The sequence below is a fragment of the Schistocerca gregaria genome, chromosome 8 (genome assembly GCF_023897955.1).
Source record: "Schistocerca gregaria isolate iqSchGreg1 chromosome 8, iqSchGreg1.2, whole genome shotgun sequence".
Lineage (NCBI taxonomy): Eukaryota > Metazoa > Arthropoda > Insecta > Orthoptera > Acrididae > Schistocerca > Schistocerca gregaria.
This window is the reverse complement of record NC_064927.1, coordinates 60,445,466-60,464,054: the sequence shown is the minus strand read 5'-3', so window position 1 is coordinate 60,464,054 and position 18,589 is coordinate 60,445,466. Positions and strand designations below refer to the sequence as shown.

Here is an 18,589-nt window from a genome sequence, read left to right as displayed (position 1 = left end):
CCCAGTTGACCTCCCTCCCAAAATTCAAATTTCCCATCCGGGGTGGGGGGCGGCAGGGGTGTGGCACTTGTATCATCAACTGACGTCATGGCTGCCAACCTGGATGATGTCATACACTGTGTACATTAGTACATGTTAGTGCATGTTAGTACACATTAGTAGATGTTAGTGCATGTTAACATTAGTGGAGGTTGAGGATCATGGAAAAGAATTTAACTACTTCCTTCCAAGTCCAGGTGGGCAGGGCACTCACAAAAATCTGACAAAATTTGTATTCCCCACCTGGGAGGGTTCATGGCACTTTTTGAATTCCCAGCAGCCGTCATCTTGGATTTGGTGTGCGACCCCTACCAGTGGGTCTGTGATGTCACAGGTTTAATGGTACTTGCATCTTCACCCGACGTCATGGCCACCATCTTGGATGACAGTGCCCTCTGCTGGTGGCACTGCGTACTAGGTCAGTTTTGAGTCCGGTCTAGAACCGCGCGACTGCTATGGTCGCAGGGTCGAATCCTGCCTCGTGCATGGATGTGTGATGTCCTTAGGTTAGTTAGTTTTAAGTAGTTCTACGTTCTAGGGGACTGATGACCTAAGATGTTAAGTCCCATAGTGCTGAGAGCCATTTGAACCCTTTTGAGTCTGGATCTCATGGTAAACACAGTTTCCCGCCATCTGGGATTATGTAACAGATGAGAGCGCCCTCTGGTTGTGGCACTGTGTACTAAGTCAGTTGAAATCCAGACCTCGTGGTAAACACAGTGGATGGATGTGCTGCATGAATTGTTTAAATAAAGACTTATGTCCAGAACTGGTCGAGTCCTTTTCCCACCAATCCTCAGGAGGAGGTGGCAGTCAGGTGACTGAGGTTAGTCCACGTGCCCTTTTTTCCATGCCATTTTCTTAGCCTAGTAGAGATACCCCAATTGACCTTTCTTTACCATCAAAATTCAAACTTGGTGTCAGTTCAGAGGAAGAAGTGGCGGTCAGGTAACTAAGGTTAGTGGAGGTAGCCCAAGTGACCTCTGTTCCCGCAATTTTTCTTAGGTTAGTGGAGATAACTTCGTTGATGCATCATCCTGTTGGAATTTGAAAATTTCGCTATTTTTCTGGGAGAGGGGGGGGGGGGGGCGTGGTACTTTCCCACCAAAAGCTACTTTCTTAGATGACAGTACTTGCCTTATCGGCTGACGTCATTGCCGCCATCTTGGATGACGTTATGCACTGTTGCCAAGTCTACACGCTGCCATCGTGGATGACTTCATAGAAACAATCTTGGATACATCTGGCAACAACGCAGAGTGGCTCAGAACGAACTTTGTTCCAATACTAACTTACCTCTCGATTATATCCCATAAACGTTCGATGGGATTCCTCTCGGACAATCTGGGTGGCTAAATCATTCACTCGAATTGTTTGGGATGTTTTTCAAACCAGTCGTGGACGATACTGTGGCCCAGTGACATGTTTGACACATGAAGTCCTCGAATGGCTGCATACCGTCTCGAAGTAGCCGAACATTACCACTTCCAGCCAAGGATTGGTACAGTTTGACCAGATGATACAAACGTAGCTCACGCCGTTATGGAGCTTGCACACTATCTTGTTGACAACTTTCGTCCATGGCGCTGTGGAGTGTGCGCCACACTAGAACCCTACCATCAGCTCTTATCAACTTAAAACGGGACTCATCTGCCCAGTCCACAGTTTTCCAGTCGCCTAGGATCCAACCGATTTGGTCACGAGTCCAGGAGAGGCGCTGCAGGCGATGTCGTGCTGTTTTAGCAAAGGCACTCACGTCGGTCGTGTGCTGGCATAGCCCATTAACGCCAGATTTCGTCGTACGTCCCTGATTGATTTTTGAGGTTATTTCATGCAGTGTTGCTTGTCTGTTATCACTGACAACGCTACGCATACGCCGCTGATTTCGCTCGTTTAGGAAGGCCTTCAAGGCCGCCGGCACTGTGTTGTTTGTGGTGAGAGGTACTGCCTGAGTTTTGATATTTTCGGTACAGTATTGACGCTGCGAATCTCGGAATATTGAAACCCCTAAGTATTTCCGAAATGGAATTTCCCGTACGTTCAAATGGCTCTGATCACTATGGAACTTAACTTCTGAGGTGATCAGTCCCCTACAACTTAGAACTAGTTAAACCTAACTAACCTAAGGACATCACACACATCCATGCCTGAGGCAGGATTAGGACCTGTGTCCGTAGGGACTGTTGAGCCTAGAACCGCTCGGCCACTCCGGCCGGCTTCCCGTACGTCTAGCTCAACTAGGATTCTGCTTTGAAAGCCTGTTATCTCCCGCCGTTCGCCGACAATAATGTCGGAAACCGTTTCACGTGGATCACATGAGTTCAAATTATAGCTCCGTGAATGCATCGCCCGTTTATACCTTGTGTACGGGTTACTAGCTCCATCTATATATGTGCATATTGCTATCCGATGACTTTCGTCATCCCAGCCGTCCCTGGTTAGCAGATCTACTGATGTTTGAATAGTTTTGTGCAGTTAGTTGCTGCATAGCCCTCGTGATGCTAACGTTTACCGTTTTTCACAATGAATGCCCCTAAAATTTATGTTGGCGTTATCAGCTTCTTTATTGCCGTGTGACAACGGAAATAAGTTGTCAGTGAAGAAGACGTACCAGCGGCCGTAAGCGCTCTTTTAATTATGGCTTTCAGATGTCAAACGCCTTTGTGTATCATGTTTGCCTCCGTGAGCAACGGAATGTATGCCGTAACATATATTGCATCGTGCATCAAATGGTGTTAAACTCTTCTGCGAAAAGGGAATTATTTTTGCAGGTCCTACGTGAATTTACAACGTTGCTTCTTCACGGTTGGCAACATTTCGCAATGACACCAATATATACTCAAGTTAACAATGTCACGTCACTTTGAGCACTGATTTGAAACGAAACCAATTGCCACTGGCGGCACTTTTTGACCTTCAGTAACAGTGCTATCTCTCTTTTCCATTTACTAGCATATGTCTCTCGAAAGCTGTTGCGACACACGCAGATAGAAAGGACAGCTGCACATATACTACGAATTTCGGCCACGTTCACCAGTGTCTCATCTCTAAAGGTATCGCTGTCAATGAGACGTAAAATTTAGGCCCAACTCTCTAGCTTACAGTCCCTTAGGTAAAGGCATTAACGTCTCCTGATCCGTCTGAAGATACAGCACCCTATATACATGGGCTTCGTTGTAAGGAATCGACATTGACGCCGATGTTATACATCCTTTTGAATAGAAGTGAAGAAATTTTTTTTTTAATACGAGATATTTTCTTAGTGGAGTTCTTGTTGTGGTTGGCAGGAGAGACAACACCGTGTTACTAGAGGAGTTCTCACTGAATGTGCACTATTGTAATTGTGCCAAGGCACAGACGGTGTTAAGATAATTACTAAACGTATATATGGTCTACATTTGTATGGCTCATGTATGAGAGAAATTTACTGTAGTTCTACTGATGTACAACAATCGATAAGGTTAGAGAATAAACATAAAACTGTACAGCTGATGGGACAGACATGCTTTTTCCAGACTGACGAGTGGATCTGCAAACGTCATGCAGCTCCTCTTCTCTTACAGACAACATCAGGACCGTTAACTCCTCTAATAACGCTGCAAATGAACTATTTACTTCCTTTACTAATACAGAAAACAAAACAAAATCTATGTGAGGGTAAGAACTACGTTCCTATCAAAGGAGTGGGGTGGGAGTGAAAAAGAAGTGTAGCCCACTACGCTCGAGTCCCAGAGTTTATCCATCCATCATTTGAGGGAAAGAGCTGTTGCAGCACAGAACGAAAGATTTTATCAAAAAAATGTTCAAATGTGTGTGAAATCTTATGGGACTTAACTGCTAAGGTCATCACACACTACTTAACCTAAATTATCCTAAGAACAAACACACACACACCCATGCCCGAGGGAGGACTCGAACCTCCGCCGGGACCAGCCGCATGGTCCAGGACTGTAGAGCCTTAGACCACTCGGCTAATCCCGTGCGGCAAATATGTTATCTCTGACAGCCCCCACAAAAGACGATGAAAGGAAAAAAAATTATCACTTTCGATGTTCACGCAGTAAAACTAGCAATCTTCTTTTGAGATGGAGGCGATAATGTGGAGAGAGAACATGAAAAAAAAATTAAACAGACAGGCAAGATGAAGGAGAAGTTGGAGACTGATATGAGGAAGGAAGAGATAATGGACAGAGAAAGGAAAGAGGCAAGAAAGGAGGGGGAGGAAGGAGGAGATGGACATAGTGTGGGGAGGAGGAGATGGATGAAGAGAGGGGAGGGACAGATAAAGGGAGTGAGGTTGGGGTAGAGAGGACAGGAAGATATGAACTTACATGGAAGTAGACAGAGGGGTAGGGGCACAATGACAGAGGGAGGAGAGAGAGATAGGAGTAGACAGAGTGGGGGATGGAGGAGGTGGGAGAAGGAGACTGACAGACAGGGAGTCAGAGGAGGAGGGCACAAAGAGGGGGAAGGTAGGATCGACTGAAAGAATTGGATTACATGCATACCTGGGCCGTACCACGTATTCCACTAGCTATTTCATAAGAAAGCCTGTTTCGTAATCTGGGACTACCACCAAAAGCAGCCGAGTGATCAGTCTTGACTTGCCCCTCCATGGCTTTGCTAGTCTGGCGAAAATGTTTCAGTAGTCTCTCCTGTACTCGTTTCCAGCTTCGTACGGTTAAGGCTGACTATGTGTGTAAATGTGAGGAAGAGTGCGAGAGAGCGATTGTAATCTTATGCAGCACTCCGTGCTGTAACTGTAAGGGCGACTCAAGTATCACAGCTAATAGCATCAGAATTAAGATGTCGGAATAGAAACAAAACTCACTGTCCTCGTCCAGCATGAAATAGTAAAAGTGTGTATCACTGAGACACCATATCCTATCTCCACAAACATGCCAGAAAACACAAAAAATTTAAGAGAAAAGCAGCAGGAAAAATGCTATCAAGCACTCACCACATCTCAATATACACTACTGGCCATTAAAATTGCTACACCACGAAGATGACGTGCTACAGACGCGAAATTTAACCGACAGGAAGAAGATGCTGTGATATGCAAATGATTAGCTTTTCAGAGCATTCACACAAGGTTGGCGCCGGTGGTGACACTTACAACGCGCTGACATGAGGAAAGTTTCCAATTGATTTCTCATACGCAAACAGCAGTTGACCGGCGTTGCCTGGTGAAAAGTTGTGGTGATGCCTCGTGTAAGGAGGTAAAATGCGTACCATCGCGTTTCCGACTTTGATAAAGGTCGAGTTGTAGCCTATCGCGATTGTGGTTTATCGTATCGCGAAATTGCTGCTCGCGTTGGTCGAGATCCAATGACTGTCTGCAGAATATGGAATCGGTGGGTTGAGGAGGGTAATACGGAACGCCGATCTCGATCCCAACGGCCTCGTATCACTAGCAGTCGAGATGACAGGCATCTTATCCGCATGACTATAACAGATCGTGCAGCCACGTCTCGATCTCTGAGTCAACAGATGGGGACGTTTGCAAGACAACAACCATCTGCACGAACAGTTCGACGACGTTTGCAGCAGCATGGGCTATCAGCTCGGAGACCATGGCTGCGGTTAACCTTGACGCTGCATCACAGACAGGAGCGCCCGCGATGGTGTGCTCAACGACGAACCTAGGTCTCGAATGGCAAAACCTCATTTTTACAGATGAATCGAGGTTCTGTTTACAGCATCATGATGGTCGCATCCGACTTTGGCGACATCGTGGTGAACGCACATTGGAAGCGTGTATTCGTCATCGCCATACTGGCGTATCACCCAGCGTGATGGTATGGGGTACCACTGGTTGCACGTCTCGGTCACCTCTTGTTCGCATTGACGGCACTTTGAACAGTGGACGTTACATTTCAGATGTGTTACGACCCGTGGCTCTACCCTTCATTCGGTCCCTGCGAAACCCTACATTTCAGCAGGACAATGCACAAGTGCATGTTGCAGGTCCTGTAAGGGCCTTTCTGGATACAGAAAATGTTCGACTGCTGCCCCGGGCCATCACATTCTCCAGCTCTCTCACCAATAGTGGTCGAGCAACTGGCTCGTCACAATACGCCAGTCACTACTCTCGATGAACAGTGGTATCGTGTTGAAGCTGCATGGGCAGCTGTACCTGTACACGCCATCCTAGTTCTGTTTGACTCAATGCCCAGGCGTATCAAGGTCGCTATTACGGCCAGAGGTGGTTGTTCTGGGTACTGATTTGTCATGATCTATGCACCCAACTTGCGTGAAAATATAAACACATGTCAGTTCTAGTATAATATATTTGTCCAATGAATACCCGTTAATCATCTGCGTTTCTTCTTGCTGTAGCAATTTTAATATCCAGTAGTGTAATATAGCGACTGTTACATAATGGCCCAATGTACAGCTACAAATAAACCAGGTAAACAAAGGAAATCACGTTACCAAAATTAGAAATCTGCACTGACCATAGTTTACATCAGGACCCGCCAGAATTTCATCGTTTCTTCAAATCATACGAGAGAGGAATCAAACATCATTATCGACACTGCCGAAAGTGACTCTGTTCCAAAGCAAAGATGCAACTATCAAAACCGAGAGTACTATTTTAAGTTACAGACATAACTGGAGACAGCGCCGGACGTAGGACGAAAGATTGGGAGTGATGTAGACACGTGGTCATCTGTTGGAACAGTCGGCTCCTTTTATTTCTCACAAGGGAACCTCCCCATTGCACCCCCTCAGACTTAGTTATAAGTTGGCACAGTGGCTAGGCCTTGAAAAACTGAACACAGATCAATCGAGAAAACAGGAAGAAGTTGTGTGGGACTGTGAAAAAAATAAGCAAAATATACAAACTGTGTAGTTCATGCGCAATATAGACAAAATCAAGGACAACGTGAGCTAAGGAGCGCCATGGTCCCGTGGTTAGCATGAGCAGCTGCGGAACGAGACGTCCTCGGTTCAAGTCTTCCCTCGAATGAAAACTTCACTTTCTTTATTTTCGCGAAGTTATGATCTGTCCGTTCGTTCATTGACGTTTCCGTTCACTGTAATAAGTTTAGTGTCTGTGTTTTGCGACCGCACCGCAAAACCGTGCGATTAGTAGGCCAAAGGACGTGCCTCTACAATGGGAACCGAAAACATTTGATCTCAAAGTCATAGGTCAACCGATTCCTTCACAGGAAAACACGTCTGATATATTCTATGCGATACTGTTGACGGCATGTGCGTCACATGACAGGAATATGTTGTCGACCCACCTAACTTGTACGCTTGGTGAATGGGTAAAAAGATTCTTGTACCCTCCCCGATTTAGGTTTTCTTGTGGATGTGATAATCACTCCGAACAAAGTGATTAAAACATAAGAATTTGTCACATAAACTGCAACAAATGAATGCAATAGTTTCACAGTCGCACAGTTTTCCCTTTTAACGTTTTCAAAATTTTCCGTGTGTGAACCGTCAAATCCTGCTTATGTCCAAGCAAATCTGAGCATCTCTTGGAATATTGGAAAGCGAAGTTGATTATGTGTAAGTGCCTGAACTTTGATAATTGGCTGAAAATAAAAAAAAAAATTAAACTTTTCTCTCGAGGGAAGATTTGAACCACGAACCTCTCGTTCCGCAGCTGCTCACGCTAACCACTTTTTTTTCCTTTTCATTTTGTTCGCTGTGTTTGGTCGTTGCGGACCTCGCAAGACATCCTGTTCAAGTTCGGTGGTTGATCCTTCCACTCAGTTTTTTTTTTATTGCAGTGGCCAACCGGCTCACTGACTGAACACGCTGAGCTACCGTGCCGGCGAGCACGGGACCACGGCGCTCCTGAGATTACATTCTCCTTGATGTTGCCTATCTTGCGCATGGACTACACAGTTCATATATTTTTGCTTATTTTTTTCATAGTTCTACACAACTTCTTCCTGTTTTCTCGATTGATCTGTGTTCAGTTTTTCAAGGCCTATCCACTGTGCCAACTTATAACTAAATCTGAGGAGGGTGCGATGGGGAGGTTCCCTTGTCAGTTAGACGTCGTGATTGGCTTTTGTGCAAGTGAGCGACGGCTTCTGGCAGCCCCGTGAGAGAGCGTGTCTGTTGTTGCAGGGCCACGGCTGGGATGCAGCGGCCAGGTGCGTGTGTTGTGCTGGCGGCTGCCCTCGCCGCTCTGAGTAGCCTGGGCTCGAGCCTCGCCGCCCGCCAGGGACACCTGTCGTGCGACTGCCGCCTGTGGCACCTGCGGGACACCTCCATAGCCCTCCACTGCACCAGAGGACAGGTGCGTATCTCCGCTTGGCGCACCTACACCAATTTCACTCTTCCGTACACCAATTTAATTCGTTCCTGTAGAGACAGTCCAATGAAACAGGACATATCTTAATGTCATATTAAGCGATGGCTGCAAACCGATTCGTTTCACGTACTTCAAACATCTATAGGGTGCTTCGAAAGATTTTTTCCTAGTTCACTAGATACAAAATGGTCCAAATGGCTCTGGGCACTATGGGACTTAACTTCTGAGGTCATCAGTCCCCTAGAACTTAGAAGTACTTAAACCTAGCTAACCTAAGGACATCACACACATCCATGCCCGAGGCAGGATTCGAACCTGCGACCGGAGCGGTCGCTCGGCTCCAGGCTGTAGCGCCTAGAACCGCACGGCCACTCCGGCCGGCTCATTAGATCCACCACCACAACAACAAAGTTAGGGTACATTTTATCTTCCGTACAGGACTACGAAATATTTATTTGCAAAAGAACCAACCGATTTCACTATTCATAGGGAACATTTTGTACTTGCCTTTTGGATGGAAGTTTTAAGCACTTTAAAAAAAAGAAAAAGAAAGTGCAAATGTGTGTGAAATCTTATGGGACTTAACTGCTAAGGTCATCAGTCTCTAAGCTTACACACTACCTCACCTAAATTATCCTAAGGACAAACACGCACACCCATGCCCGAGGGAGGGAGGACTCGAACCTCCGCCGGGATCAGCGGCACAGTCCATGACTGCAGCGCCTGAGACCGCTCGGCTAATCCCTCGCGGCACACCTTCCAAATTAACTGCTGTTCCTATGCGCTATCAGACTTCGCTCGAAGTTACTGGAGTGGGAGGCACATAGACTGAGTCCACCAGAACCCCCTCCCCCCCCTCACTTCCCAAGTTCATTACCCCCAAAATATTTACACACTGTTCCAACAAGTTACCACTCTGATTAGTACCCGAGATAACTAATACCTATAGCTGTGTCGCATAGATTACCAACGGCCTTCTCACAGTGGTATCACCAGTTCCAGTCAGATCACCGAAGCGCTGTCGGGCTGGGCTAGCAGTTGGATGGGTGACCGTCCGGTCATCTGAGCACTATTGGCAAGCGGGATGCACTCAGCCCTTGTGAGGCAAACTGAGGAGCTACTTGATCAAGAAGTGGCGGCTCCGGCCACGTAAACTGACAACGGTAGGGAGAGTGGTGTGCTGACTACAAGCCCTGCCATATCCGCATCCGGTGACCCCGGTCGACAGAGGATGAACAGCGGTCGGCCACTACCGTTGGGCCTTTCGAAGCCTGTTTAGTGTCGCATAGATCAGTCACTAAATATTAGTCAAAGTGTTTTGTGAGTAAGAGATTTCACAATAATATCGTGACTCGCAAAGTCATACCATAATTCGAAATATTATTGCTGTTCCAACCATCTATCAACCATGGCGAGTGGTTTCAGGTAAACTGGTTAATGAACTAATCAGCTAGAAAAACCGCGATCGACAGCGTCAAGCTCTGTGTGCAAACAACACCAACAGCATATCACTACTAATTTCACTCTACTGATAATGGCACTTTGGTCTACGTGCATTTCCAAAATTCCCAATTTGCCCTCTTAGATTACTTAGATTACTTAGTGATATTCAGTAACCATGATATTCGTGGAAATTTCATTATACACATATTGGAATCTAAATGACTCGAAGAACTGATTTGTTTCCGATATGCCATCGAATCCAGGACCTGTAGCTAACCTGTAATTTGAGTAAAATGTTCTTGGGTTTCCAACCGCGTCAATTGGTTAAAACTACACGAGCTTGCGGCCAAGCACTCCTTGGCCATTGCCAAGTGACATGACAGCCAGTGGGCTGCTGGTGCGCCCTAGCTGCCGGCTGTGACGTCACTGGTGCCCGTGACATTGCCATATGTGGCCATGTTTTGAGTCGGCATTCGATGTGCCCTCTTTAACCGCGCGATCGCTGGATCCCACGCAGCGCTGAGCTGCAAGCCACCGTCTCTATTCAGGGTGTTTGCGCTAATTTTTATTTCAATAGCTTTCAATAGCCGACACAAAACACACCCATACATGGCAATGGGCAATGCCACGGGCACCAGTGACGTCCCCTCCGGCAGCTAGCGTATATGAGGGCGCACCAACAGCCCACTGGCAGCCATATCACTTGAAAATGGCCAAGGGGTGCTTGGCCGAAAGCTCGTGTAGTTTTAAGCAATTGACGCAGTTGGAAACCCGAGAACATTTTATTCAATGTTATCTCCGCGAGACTCTGCATTCATACAACCTGTAATTTGTAATTTTATTTGTCCTGTAGATCATACATTGTATGCAGAGAAGTACATGATGATATAGGAGAAGTTAAAAACGGAAAAGATATGATACATGGTTAAAATAATTATGACAGCGATCTTATAATGATACAAATGTTCATATAATACATGTGTAATGCCAAGAAACAGAAAAGTGTATAGGCGGACATCTTGCAGCAACATTTTCTATGGTTCTTACAATTCTCTTTTCACATATAAAACATGTTTTGCTGGCAAATCATTGCCCCAAAAGATTATGCCATATCGCAGAAAGGATTCTGCCTGGGCGAAGTATACATTTTTTAATGTCTCTTTCAATGTAAAACCAGAAAGAATTTTGATAGTGTAACAAATGGTATTCAATTTATTTGTAATATATTTTGCATGTTGGATCTGTCTTACACCTTCTTGGATCCATATTCCAAGAAATTAGGTAGAGATTACATTTTCAGTTCCATGCTGGTGTTAGTGGGCATGTATTGTGCACTGTCTGTAATTGCATTGTAACTGTTTTTACTGTGTTTATTACTATTTTGTTTCCAGAAAACCAGGCTCTAATGTCGGTGGTACACTTCTTAATGTCATGCAGTAATTCTTCTCTGGTCCTTCCTTTTAGTAACAAATTAGTGTCATCTATGAATTTCATGTAATTATGGCGTGCACTGGTCGCTTCCAAGTCTTTTAAAAAAGGTAGGAACAGAATTGGAGCTAGAATGGAGCCTTGTGGTACACTGCACTAAATGCTGTGCTTTTCTGAGCAGTAGGATCATCTTGTTCCCTTCTTGGATAGTAGTCTCAACCACTTGCTCGCTATTTTGGAGATATGATTTGATCCATTCATAGGCCAGGCCCCTAACACCTACAGATTCAAGTTTCTTAACCAAGATATTGTTATTGATGACATTTAATGCTTTAGAGAGGGCTAGACATATGGCTGAGATATTACCTTTGCTGTCTATAGCATTTAAGGCTACATTTAGGAATGCAAAAATTACAATCTCAGTAGATTTAGATCGTAACTCTGACACAGAACCGATCGTAATTGCTATTAGCCGTAAAGGAACGTTAGATACCCAATTGTTTGCCAGTATAAGTTACTAGACCTGTATGAAATTACACCCTCGAAAAATGTTGAGTATGATTTCATTATGTACTAAAAAACTGTTCACATGTTCAGATTTGAAATGGTGTGATGTAATGTTTCGTGACTGACACCCCTTCTGTTGTGCAGGAGAGGTACACTACAGAGTGGTGCAGCAGCTGTCGTCGTAGGAAGCTGGGTAGGAGCAGAAACGATTAGCGAACACATAAACACAGTAAAAGGAAGTTTTACTGAACTTATAGCTTTCTCGAAGCGTTACGGAGAAACTTTACAAAAGAAGGAACGGCAATAAAGTACTTCCATTTCGAGAAGCAAACTAACGAGCGTCGTGCAGTGTGAGTCTCCCACTACTAATGCACGAGCAAGCTGTCAAAGGCTCACTAAGACGTCAGGCCATCTAAGACTGCGAGTGAGACTGGGCCGCCGGCCATCCTATCGCGGCCGCAGAGGCCGCTCGTCGTTCAGGGCCACTGGAGGCTTGGTTGAACGGGCCTGCATCATCAGACCCGCTGGGACACCATGCTACAACATCGGCGTCTGTGGCAAATGTTACTGCTACCAACTGTGAGACGCCGCTGAGGATGGTATCGATCTATAATACCACCGATTCGAACTGGGAGCCAGATCATATTTCCATGTAAGGACATTTATGTGCTAATTTTGGCAAAGTGAAGAGTAGCTGCTGGCAGCACGTTTGTGTGACGTCGCATGCATTGCGAGGTGGTGATCGTGGCTTCTACTTGCTAGGGTTTCATTGTTGAGTCAGTCGCCAATTGCTCTTCACTCAAATAGTCACTCGTTTCATAGGAGGATACGTTTTCACGGGTGTGATTCTGGTGCCTTCTTGGAGGTTCTGTGCCATTATTGTCTGACTTGCACCGTGCTGCGCTGTGCGCTCGGTCGAATTCCTTTTGCTTCAAATCGATGTCCGTGTCGATTTCCCTATGTCTGGTGAAGCGTCGTTTTTGTGATGTCGGTCGTCAGTGTGGAGGACGAGAGTGGCTGTCGGTGATACTGTTGTTCAGCATTGTACTTTCCATCACGTTGTTCCCGGTTGAAACATGTGCCCCTCTCACTGTTGGTGAAATAAACTGGTATTCAACTTCTATTCATGACTAGAAAACCCTGTTTTGTGTTTGAATCCCGATGAAGCAAAAATTTTTCGTTTCTCCATTTATAGTTCAAATAGCCCAGTACAAATGAAATAACGCCATATCTGACAGTTTTTGTATGTCCGTCTTCTGGCAGGAGGTCTATGGGGCGACGGCCGTTTACTGTTGTGACAAAATAAAACACCTAAGGCCGTTCTTATGATTTTATTTTATTTTGTTACAACCAGTTTAAACGCTTCAATGCGTGATCTTCAGGCTGTTGTTGATGCGGTTCGGGTTGATATGGTCCCTACATATACGTCACATCAGTTGCCAGCATTACTGGATACGCAGATAATCTTACTTGTCAGCACTCCAACCAACTGCAGTTGGCAGTTGATGGTTGGAGTGCTGACACGTAACATTATTTGGGTAGGGAGAATATCAACCCGTACCGCATCAACAACAGCCTGAAGATGACGCATTGAAGCGTTAAAACTGGTTGCAACAAAATAAGATAAAATCATAAGAACGGCTGTTGATGTTTTATTTTGTCACAATATCTGACAGTTGGTTAAGCTTATTTAACAATCCGGTTAGGTCCTAGGTTCGAATCTACATCCAGTAGAAAATATACATCACATAATTTCAAGTCTAAATATGTTAATACTTTGTTACTTGTTGATGAGACCATGTTCAGCATCTTTCGTGATTATAACAATGACAATAGATGACGAAGAAAAATTCCGGTCCTCTTCAAAAAATTTCGGCATCTATGATAACTGGAAATTGTATCCTGGTAACTTGTCATATATTGGCACTGTAATGACCTGTACGTTGTTACACTTAAGGCTGTTAGGAGCCATCAGGGGCACTGCAAGATAGGAAATCAGAGACACAAATGCAGAGAGCAGGAAAAAGTGGTAGCGTTTAGCATACTAGAGCTAAATAGTTACACTAGAGCCCCGCAAACTGCAGCCAAAAATGGCTCTGAGCACTATGGGACTTAACTTCTGAGGTCATCAGTCCCCTAGAACTTCGAACTATTTAATCCTAACTAACATAAGGACACCACACATATCCATGCCCGGGGCAGGATTCGAACCTGCGACCGTAGCGGTCGCGCGATTCCAGACTGAAGCGTCTAGAACCGCTAGGCCACTCTGGCCGGCTAAAACTGAAGCCGGTCTGGAGTGCTGTCCAGAGGAAAAGTTTCACTTCAGAGAATTGTGTGGTAATTCCATCCATCGCCTAGACGTTCTTGTTATGCTCACAGTAGACGGTGGCCACGAAGAGGCACGTGTTAGCAGAGACAGCAAGCTTGATACTTTCTCCTGAGAACTGCAACGTCAGCGACTTAACACAGGTTAGGGTGCTACTACAACATTTCCCACTCACAAAACGCCCGACGGCGGGGCCAAGTGACGTAAAACATTGTCGTTATGGGCCGTAACAGCAGTGTCAGTGGGTTTAGCTTTCAGCTGAAAGCTGTTACTATCAAACGTGGAGTTTGTTGAAGTCCTGAAACACCGCTACTTACCGAGTAGGAGAAGGAGGGGAATCTGTATGTGGTTGGTCAGAGGCGCCTTGGACGTGCAGAGCGTCTCGCCAGATCGGCCGAAGTTTATGAAGTGCCAGCGACTATAGGAGGGGAGTAATAGTGCGGCGTCACGATTCTATAAAAACCCGCGTTTTGGTGTTCAGAGGGTAGTTCTCAGTCAGATCGCTGGAGAGCCGTGTCGCCCGTGGCCAACATCTGTCTGTTTTTCTCACTTGCAGTGCTGCTCTCATGTTTGCACTTTACGTACTGCCAGTGTTCGCTACTTCTGTTAGCGTTCAGCCACATGGTTTCTGACACTGTCTTCTGTCGTGCAACCAACTGCATCATTTACTTTTCTAATGTTTAAAAATTAGCCTTCAGTGTACTACTTAGTGTGATCGCTAATAAACAGTGTTAATCAGATCCATGAATTCTACGAGTCTCCTGCTGCAAGCATCCCGCCGAGTCGCAGAATCTGAATCTCTCGTAGATGCCCTGTGACAGTATTTAGTGCTGGCCCCAGTCATCAGCCCGCCTTAACTCGGATATTGTCTTTCTGCAATTGCTCCTCACCGCTCGGACTGACCTCACTGACCTCAAACTTTTTGTCTTACCTCTATCCTGTGTTAGGACACGAGAAACTGATCCTGGCCAAAAGATAGAAATTTCATGTCCCTTATCATAGTCAGCGATACAGCAACGACAATCAGTGCCGTCTTCTAGTCCGAGTTAGGCACGAAAGGCTTGCTTAGATGGCGTTGGCAATAGATACTGGGATGGAATCCACATCCGGAACACATCAGTTCTTTATGACATTTGAATTCTGAGTATCACTTAGCACTAGTCAAACAAAGTCAACAGGTGACCTTCGAACTGCATGTAGATCAACATGCTGTAGCGAGTACAGCGAAATTAGTAGCGATACAGTCTTGATGTTTATGGCTTGCTAGAGCCACAAATGGTGTCGGTTACTCCGCTAACCATTTGCATTTGATTGCACTGCTGGAACGTCTGTAACCATGTGGTATTTCGTCACAGCACTTAGATTGCGGGAATCACTGAACTACAACATGGGTACTAAACAGCAAAAACAGAGTGGACTTTATTGTCACACAGGTTTTTCCAGAAGCTTAATAGCTGCCAGGACACCGACCGCGTTTGCAACACAAAATTGTAATGATTTTGCTTCACGTATGTGATACAAAATTACAGATACCCTATTACTGCTTAGCCTAGATATGTAAACAAATGTACTGTGGAAGGAAGTATGTAATACATCATTATCTTCTTTTAATTTTTCAGAATGGGACTTCTCAGATTTCTTGTCAAAAAGGTGAGTAAATTTTGAGATCAATCAGAATACGTAAGAGAGATTTACAAATATGACCATAATGAACCAGGCGCATTGCCGATATTTTCGGCGCCCTGCAATGTATGTGAGTAACATCTTTCATTGTTACTCAAATCAGTTCTCAACGCCGTGTCAGAGAAATAGATTTAGTCATGGAATATCATGTCAATAAACTTCCCTACTATTAATGACACGGCGATAATTATAATTAATTACCCTCTAACAGAAGATTATGTTAACTTTTTGTTCGAATATAGACAAATATTATTTCATTTTCCAATGTACAACTCTTATTGTAATTATGCATTGTAATTCTATAGCTGCATGTTTACAGCCTGTGCTAGAGTGGTGACATCAGTCAGTTAATACAAAAATAAATAACACTTTCTGCTAATATAACCATTATTAGCAAATACCATTCCTGCTGATGGGGACAGGATAAAACATCGTACTGCAGACTATAATCCCCAATTTTATTGAAAGAGTGAGGCGTCCTTGTCACAAGAGATGCGTGAGGTTAAAACGGAAAGCAATCAGCCCCCCCCCTCCCCCATACTTACGTGTAATATGCGGAAAATAAGATGTTTACATGCTGCATTCCACACACATGGACTGAAATCTGCACGTGACTACTGTCGCCATGTCTCTTACCTCCCGTTTTTGTTCTTCTCTTAGGAAAAGTCATGGCAGGGAGAAACTTCCAAAGCTTTAATTTATTGCTGAGGGGAAATGATCAAGGCTGTGTATGGAAAATGTGTATCTAATTAGAACTCGTCTCGTTGATAACTATTAGATAAGTATGTCTTTAGTGACGGACAAACACTCATAAGAATCGTGGTCATGCGAACTTGTATTAGTAACTTTGAAACTTGGAACTCCGATCCACCAAAGTCTAGGAATCTTTGTGAAGTGTCGCAGAACGCCTGTCCAATGTAATAGCGGCCTTCATTGCTTAATGTTTAGTGATCTGTCGTATCAGAGGAAATTGATCATTTACTTTATGTAAGTTGCATCGAATCCCTCATCCACATCTAGAGTCGTAAAATATTCATTTTCTTGTTCTCTTCCGTGAGATATCATGTTGGGCTCGGATCATATTTCTAGTACAATGAAACATTCACTGATCAAAGGTTAGTCGTATTCAGAATCATTACAATGGTTACTCAAGATATAAAATTTTCTGAACTATGAGACAATTACACTACTGGCCGTTAAAATGGCTACACCAAGAAGATATGCAGATGATTAACGGGTATTCATTGGACAAATATATTATACTAGAAATTACATGTGATTACATTTTCACACAATTTGGGTGCATAGATCCTTAGAAATCAGTGCCCAGAACAACCACCTCTGCCGTAATAACGGCCTTGATACGCCTGGGCATTGAGTCAAACAGAGCTTGGATGTCGTGTACAGGTACCGCTGCCCATGCAGCTTCAACACGATACCACAGTTCATCGAGAGAAATGACTGGCGTATTGTGACGAATTGGTGAGAGATCTGGAGAATGTGTTGGCCAGGGCAGCAGTCGTACATTATCTTTATCCAGAAAGGCCCGTACTGAACCTGCAGCAAGAGGTCGTGTATTATCCTGCTGAAATGTAGGGTTTTGCAGGGATCGAATGAAGGTTAGAGCCACGGGTCGAAACACATCTGAAATGTAACGTCCACAGTTCAAAGTGCCGTCAATGCGAACAAGAGGTGACCGAGACGAGTAACCAATGGCAGCCCATACCATCACGCCGGGTGATACGCCAGTACGGCGAAGACGAATACACGCGTTCACCGCGATGTCGCCAAACACGGATGCGACCATCATGATACTGTAAACAGAACCTGGATTATTCCGAAAAAATGACGTTTTGCCATTCGTGCACCCAGATTTATCGTTGAGTACACCCTTGATGGAGCATGAAGGGTAACCGCAACCATGGCCTCCGAGATGAAAGTCCATGCTGCTGCAAACGTCGTCGAACTGTTCGTGCAGATGGTTGTTGTCTTGCAAACGTCCGCATCTGCTAACACAAGGATCGAGACGTGGCTGCACGATCCGTTACAGCTATGCGGATAAGATGCCTGTCATCTCGACTGTTAGTGATACGAGGCCGTTGGGATCGAGATCGGCGTTCCGTATTACACTCCTGAACCCACCGATTCCATATTCTGCTAACAGTCATTGGATCTCAACCAACGCGAGCAGCAATGTCACGATACGATATACTGGAATCGCGATAGGCTACAATCCGACCTTTAACAAAGTCGGAAACGTGCTGGTACGCTTTTCTCCTCCTTACACGCGGCATCACAACAACGTTTCACCCACCAGGCAACGCCGGTCAACTGCTGTTTGTGTATGAGTAATCGGTTGGAAACTTTCCTCATGTCAGCACATTATAGGTGTCACCACCGGCTCCAGCCTTGTGTGAATGTTCTGAAAAGCCAATCATTTGCATATCACAGCATCTTCTTCCTGTCGGTTAAATTTCGCGTCTGTAGCACGTCACCCCCCCCCCCCCCCCCATGAACCATGGACCTTGCTGTTGGTGGGGAGGCTTGCATGCCTAAGCGATACAGATAGCTGTACCGTAGGTACAACCACAACGGAGGGGTATCTGTTGAGAGGCCCGACAAACGTGTGGTTACTGAAGAGGTGCAGTAGCCTTTTCAGTAGTTGTAAGGGCAACAGTCTGGAGGACTGACTGATCTGGCCTTGTAACAGTAACCAAAACGGCATTGCTGTGCTGGTATTGCGAACGGGTGAAAGCAAGGGGAAACTACGGCCGTAATATTTCTCGAGGGCATGCAGCTTTACTGTATGATTAAACGATGATGGCATCCGGAGATGAAATAGTCCCCCATTCGGATCTCCGGGAGGGGACTACTCA

The 18,589-nt window shown here is 45.1% G+C and overlaps 1 protein-coding gene across 1 annotated transcript in view; it reads left to right on the top strand.

Moving 5' to 3' along the window:
• Nucleotides 1-18,589, top strand: part of LOC126284640 (uncharacterized) — a 120,813-nt gene that overhangs the window by 6,240 nt on the left and 95,984 nt on the right. Inside the window, exons 2-3 of the mRNA XM_049983717.1 lie at nucleotides 8,137-8,308; nucleotides 15,650-15,680. Coding sequence (XP_049839674.1) covers nucleotides 8,137-8,308; nucleotides 15,650-15,680 — 203 coding nt within the window. The remainder of the gene's footprint in view (nucleotides 1-8,136; nucleotides 8,309-15,649; nucleotides 15,681-18,589) is intronic.